General features: G+C 36.3%; 1 protein-coding gene and 1 long non-coding RNA gene across 2 annotated transcripts; one reads left to right on the plus strand and one right to left on the minus strand.

Moving 5' to 3' along the window:
• Nucleotides 1-3,244: 3,244 nt before the first annotated feature.
• LOC130472466 (uncharacterized) lies at nucleotides 3,245-4,898 on the minus strand. Its single transcript, XR_008932818.1, has 3 exons — nucleotides 4,708-4,898; nucleotides 4,465-4,554; nucleotides 3,245-3,473 (listed from the first exon to the last, which is right to left on the minus strand). It is a non-coding gene; the product is annotated as an uncharacterized lncRNA (long non-coding RNA).
• A 380-nt stretch (nucleotides 4,899-5,278) lies between these two features.
• LOC130471383 (40S ribosomal protein S24-1-like) lies at nucleotides 5,279-6,279 on the plus strand. The gene is made up of 4 exons (XM_056841457.1): nucleotides 5,279-5,380; nucleotides 5,640-5,810; nucleotides 5,973-6,059; nucleotides 6,247-6,279. The coding sequence occupies exons 1-4, from the start codon at nucleotides 5,279-5,281 to the stop codon at nucleotides 6,277-6,279; spliced, it is 393 nt and encodes a 130-aa protein (XP_056697435.1).
• The last annotated feature ends 238 nt before the right edge of the window (nucleotides 6,280-6,517 follow it).

Raw genomic sequence — 6,517 nt, forward strand, 5'->3', positions numbered from 1 at the left:
ACATTTATCTTTTGCATGCTTTAAGTTATTTATTGCTTTTAAATATGTCTTAAATATGCATGAGATTGAAGCTTGATTATGTTGCATGACTAAGGATTTTAGTTCACTTAAAATCTAACCAACATAGTAAGATCCTTAAGTTCCAAACTTTAAAAATTGAGTGAAAAGGTGCCATGCCAAAATAACACTTACTTGGATAACCTTTACATCAATCTAGTAATAGTTTTACCCTCAGCGAGGTGTTACTTATTGATCCTAAAGGGGTAAGGTACACAAATAATTGTGAGTACATGTTTGTTTTGGTGAAACTCGACGATATAAGTAAGGAGTCCTTTTATGTCGTGGCAAAATTGATAGGTTTACCTAATAAGCTCTTAGACGTACCTATTAACCAAGAGTAGTTTCTACACTATTAGCAAAAGGCTTTTGCTTACCTAAAAGATTTTAGAATTGAGTCTAAATACATAATGTGCTTAATTCTTCAATGGGTTTTAGGATCTTGGAATCATTTTATTCACACCTGCCGGAACACATAACCTGAATAAAATGCTTAATGAACATTCAATTATGCATGTATGCTAGAATTTAAGTTTATTAAGAGAAACTGTGAATGATTATTTATTTGTTTATTCTTTTTCAATTGTAGTTTTAATTATGGCAAACAACAATTCATTCAACATTCGATCAATTCTCGAAAAGGAGAAGTTGAGCGGGAAAAACTTCCTTGACTGGCAAAGGAACTTGCAAATAGTTCTTATGCAGGAAGAAAAGGAGTATGTCCTGGAAGAGGCGATGCCCGAAGCCGCAGGCGAAAGGGTCACTCAGGCAGCCCTCAATCGTTGAATTGATGCCAACAAGGATGTGGAATGTCTAATGCTTTCAACCATGAGTGCAGATCTACAGAAAACGTTCATCAACTCAGATGCTTTCACGATCATCAGTGAGTTAAAGAACATGTTCCAAGATCTGGCTCGGGTCGAAAGATTCGAGACTCATAGGCAAATTCTTGAGACCAAGCTTAAGAAAGGCGAGCCCGTAAGTCCACATGTTCTCAAAATGATTGGACTCATTGAGAATATGAGTCGGCTGGATCAGCAATTCTCTCAGGAAATGGCTGTAGACACCATCCTCTATTCTCTTCATAACGGGTATGATCAGTTCAAACTGAACTACAGTATGAATAGTCTGGACAAAACGCTCACTGAGCTTCACGGTATGCTAAAGACCGCTGAAAAGACGCTCAAAAGTGATAAGCAAGATTTGCTTATGGTGCGTGGGGGCAAGTTCAAGAAATCTGGAAAGAAGAGGAATGCCAAGAAAGGTGGAAAGAAGGCCAGCCCGACTAAGCAAACTGGCGCCAAGTCTGAAAAGAGGAAGGTCAGTCAACCCACTTCTGAATCCGAATGCTTCAATTGCAAGACGAAGGGGCATTGGAAGAGAGATTGCTTGAAGCTAAAGGAAGATCAGAAGAACGGAACAGTCGTTCCATCTTCAGGTATTTTCGTTATAGACTGTATACTTGCTAATTCAACTTCTTGGGTATTAGATACAGGTTGTGGCTCACACTTATGTTCCAATCCACAGGGACTAAGAAGAAGTAGAAGGTTAAGCAAGGGTGAAGTCAACCTACGAGTGGGAAATGGAGCACGGATTGCTGCATTAGCTGTAGGAACTTATTATTTGTCGTTGCCCTCTGGGCTAGTTTTGGAACTGGAAGAGTGTTTCCATGTTCCAAGTCTTACTAAAAAACACAATTTCTGTTTCTTGCTTAGATGTTAAGGGATTTTCCTTTTTAATAAAAGACAATAGTTGTTCATTTTCTTTTAAAGAGATGTTTTATGGATCTGCTAGATTAGTCAATGGACTTTATTTATTAGATCACGACAAACAAGTTTATAACATAAATACCAAAAAGACCAAAAAGGATGATTCAGATCTCACCTATCTGTGGCATTGTCGATTGGGCCATATTAACTTGAAACGCATAGAAAAACTTCAAAAGGAAGGAATTCTAGAACCATTTGACTTAGAGGATTATGGTAAGTGCGAATCATGTTTACTTGGAAAAATGACAAAGCAACCTTTCTCTAAAGTTGGAGAAAGAGCAACTGAACTATTGGGTTTAATCCATACAGATGTATGTGGACCAATGAGTACAAATGCTAGAGGTGGTTTCAGCTAATTTATCACTTTCACTGATGACTTCAATAGATATGGTTATGTCTACCTAATGAAGCATAAGTCTGAATCCTTTGACAAATTCAAGGAATTTCAGAGTGAAGTAGAGAATCAATTAGGCAAGAAGATTAAGGCATTGCGGTCTGATAGAGGCGGTGAATATCTGAGCTATGAATTTGATGACCATCTGAAAGAATGTGGAATTCTATCAGAATTGACTCCTCCTGGAACACCACAATGGAACGGTGTGTCGGAACGGAGGAACAGGACCTTGCTAGACATGGTTAGATCATTGATGGGTCAGGACGAACTTCCAATAGAATTTTGGGGACATGCACTAAATACAGCTGCACTCACTATAAATAGAGCTCCGTCTAAAGCTGTTGAAAAGACTCCATATGAGTTATGGTTTGGAAAGCCTCCAAATGTGTCTTTTCTTAAGATTTGGGGATGTGAAGTATACGTCAAACGATTAATTTCAGACAAACTTCATCCAAAATCTGACAAATGTATCCTTGTGGACTATCCAAAGGAAACAAAGGGGTATTACACTACTAGAAAAAGGGGTTTTAACGACAAACTTTTTCGTCGTTATAAGTCGAAAAAGTCGTCGTTAAAATTTTTAACGACGAACAAAGTTTGTCGTGATTTTTGTCGTAATAGCTTCCGACGTTATTAGTATTAACGTCAACGTTCGTCGTAAATTTTACACGACGAAATTATTGTTCGTCGTTATTTATTAACGACAAAAAGGTTGTTCGTCGTTATTACGTATTCAATGACGTCAAACAAAGAGCAAATAGCGACCAACATAGTTGACGTAAAAAGAGAATCAAATGGACAAAATAGTTTTAATTATCGTCCAACAACGACAAAATATTTCGACGTTAATGTGACTAAAATATATAATCAACTAAGTTAGAGATGTTAAATGACACCTTAGTTTCAGGAACAAACTAATGAGACACCCCTTTCTCTAATGTGACTAGTCATATATGCACGCGATGCGTGCGAGATTATATAAAACCGTAGTATTACGATTAATCATCACAAATATGTAGTAGGCAAGAAAAAATGTTCGCAAAGTTCATCTAAAGAAAAATTAATCGTCCCTATTTAAAAAATTCTAAATCAAAATCTACATCGCTTGCATGATTAAAAATCAAAATCTTAGTACCAAAGTAACTAAACATATTTCTCCAGCTCTTTATGATCTTTTATTATACAAACTACGGAATCCAACTTAATCTCTAGGTTGAGTATCTTGATAGCACAATCTACTTGGCTGGAAATACCTGCATTGCCAAAAGAAATCAAAGACAAAAGATAACACATTAAAGAAGCACCATCAACAATACTACTGGACTGTAAAGGCAAAAGGTGGCTAAATTTAACAATTTAAACCACATATTAAGCAAACCACTGCAAACACAAAACAAACAGGAGCACCGTAGTCCAGAAACAACCAAAAAAAGCTGTGCCCAATATGAAAACAGTAAAACAAATGCAAGCTACCAGCCTGCACTCACCAAAAAACCAGCTCCCAACACACTTGTTGCATATTAAACAGAAGCACCACCAGACTCACTATTAAGGCACTAAAAGAACTAATTTAGCCTCTGAAGACACCTCATGTAAGCTACAACCTGAATATCTATTGTATAAGTGAAGAGTTATCTTAACCTGCAATTCAGAACTCGGTTTTGGATGAACCTGAACCTAAACCTGGTTATTTGTGTCTGGCATAGATTATGTTCTATTGGTTTTCTTAATCCTTTCTAGGATTCTAAATCTATTTTTCATTGAGTACTTCACTGAGGAGCATGTCTTCAACTTCTTTTGAGGTGATTATCCTTGAAACACGCATCTGATTGTTATGAGTTTGGTTTAGGTTGTGATTAAAGTGACCTTAAAATGATTACACTATGGTAAATTGGAAAGATTAGGACTTGAAGGATGTCAGCACAGAAGAAGAGAATTTAACCTAACAGAAATTGAGATATGCAATGAGTGAGCAGAAATTAGAACGATAGGAATCCATCATGTGAAGATATGTAAACTGACAAAAAGAGTAAGGTACAAAATCTCGAAAAGCCACAGTTGGAAGGTGAATAAAGGTTTTAATATTGAATAGGTTGATTCCGATAATACTTAATAGAGTAATGAAGCCTCTTCTATTATATCACAATAGATGGGATCCTATAGTTCTCCATCAAGAAATTTATGTACTCCATTCAATAGTTGAGCTAATAATAAAGTAAAATTGGAGAGTAAAATTGTACTCACGGGATTAACTCCACATTTCCTAATAGCTGAGCCGATTTGAAGCGTTGAATCATACGCCTCTTTATAACTAAGCCATTCATAAGGACCCGCCTACAAAATTAAAACATAAATTAGGAACAATCAATTACATAACAAAAACTATAATTAAAAAATTATAATTAGACGATCCCATCTGTAATCAACATTCCATAGGAAATCTCAAAAAATCTAAAAGTATTTGCAAACTATAAATCAAGAACTTACGAAGCTGAGAGCAGAGGAGAAAGATTGAGAATATGTGGACTGGTGCTGTTAGAGAAAAGGGTGTCTCATTAGCTTGTTCCTGGGGGAACTAATCAACTAATTCCCTGAAATATACAAAGAAAATAAGATATATACGGATTAAACAGACCATTTTTACTACTGATCTTTAACATGATAAAAGTATGATGGTACAAATTGTATAGTATTTCAGTAGACATGCGGAAAATGATAAGAACTTCATAGCTGAAGTTACTGAAGCAAACAAACTGTGATTAAACAATAGCTATGTTAATGTGAACTCCCCAACTACTACTACTACCAAAGAGATGTTTATATAACCACCTTTCTCAGCTATTAGTCACAAATTAGCATATATCTACCATCAATACATGCATTGTTTCATAGCTGAGAGACTTCCAAGTTAGCCTTGGGGGTATGAGTCTAATTGGCCCTCTTGTAAAGAAAGGGTAGAAGTGATTTTAGGGACTAAACTCAAATCTGAATTCAATTGCTTGAATGCGAGCTCTGCCGTACTGCAGCAGCTGCTCCAGAGGTCAGAATACACTCAGGAATGCCACTGGCTAGGGGCAGTACATGTCAAAGATATGGCAAGAGCTCAAGTCTTGCTGTACATAGTACAGAGTATGCAGCAGCTACAGTCAATGAGTTGCATGTTTTGACTTGCTATATGGGGTTCAAGCTGTAACTTTTTTTGATGGTGGTTTCATATTTAGTGGTTGTGCAATGGTTTGTCCTTTTGTAGTGTTTCCTGAATTCATTTTTCTCAATTTTCTGATCTCTTTCCTGATTGTTTGCTTGAATTCTTTTGATGATCAAATTTCAAGTGTTCCCCGTCGTACCACCTATTTTTACTACTGTTCTATTTCTCCCTTACAATCTTACAACTTTAATCTTAAATTTCTCTCATAAAGGCAGAATTGAAGGACAAACTAGCTAGCATATATGATGTGAAAGATCCAAATTCTATCTTTGTCTTCAAGTTCCGTACTCACTTTGGAGGAGGTAAATCTATTGAATTCGGTTTGATTTATGATTCTGTTGATAACGCAAAGAAGTTTGAACCAAAGTACAGCCTGATAAGGGTAAGTATGTTGTTCCGTTTGTGATATTTATATTTGTAATTCCGTTTGTGATCTTTATATTATAATTCCATTTGTGGTGGCAGTAAATGAGTTGCCTATTTTGACTTGCTGAGTGATATACTCCCCTAAACATCTTTGTACTCCTATTTTTTCTTGGTGCAGAATGGATTGGCTACCAAGATTGAGAAGTCCAGAAAACAAATGAAAGAAAGGAAGAACATAGCTAAGAAGATCAGTGGTGTTAAGAAGGTAGGAGAATGGACTTGCATTGTTGTTTTGGCTGATGGTTGTGTTTGTCTAACAATATCAGCCAACGATATCAAATGTGGCTGATAGATACTTTTAACTCTTTATTATTAAAGTCTTGTAAATTCTTGGCTTCTAAATTTCTCTATTTTATGTTTTGTTAACTTTGTCACATTTATTTCTCTGGCAGACCAAGGCTGCTGAAGCTGGAAAGAAGAAATGAGGAACTGGTGCTTCCATACCTCCTAACCACAAATTCTATATTATGAAAAGATACACTATATGCATACCAAATCTAGAGTAATGACCTTTCCTCATGCCCTCATTCATACGATGAGCACGGGCCTCGACTTAATCTTGGTAGGCTTCCCAGTGACGAAACCATCCTTAACCAAATTAAGAATATTTTGGCCTAAACAATTCAAACAAACAAAAAACTCCAACCAGCTAACTCGATCATA

Source organism: Spinacia oleracea, chromosome 4 (genome assembly GCF_020520425.1).
Source record: "Spinacia oleracea cultivar Varoflay chromosome 4, BTI_SOV_V1, whole genome shotgun sequence".
Taxonomy (NCBI): Eukaryota; Viridiplantae; Streptophyta; class Magnoliopsida; order Caryophyllales; family Amaranthaceae; genus Spinacia; species Spinacia oleracea.

Excerpts from the sequence above, each read along its gene's own strand:
- LOC130471383 (XM_056841457.1), top strand. The coding sequence starts at position 5,279 with ATGCCACTGGCTAGGGGCAGTACATGTCAAAGATATGGCAAGAGCTCA. Across the intron at positions 5,381-5,639 it reads CTACAGTCAATGAGTTGCAT|GCAGAATTGAAGGACAAACT; the intron begins GTTTTGACTTGC and ends TCTCTCATAAAG. Across the intron at positions 6,060-6,246 it reads AGATCAGTGGTGTTAAGAAG|ACCAAGGCTGCTGAAGCTGG; the intron begins GTAGGAGAATGG and ends TTTCTCTGGCAG.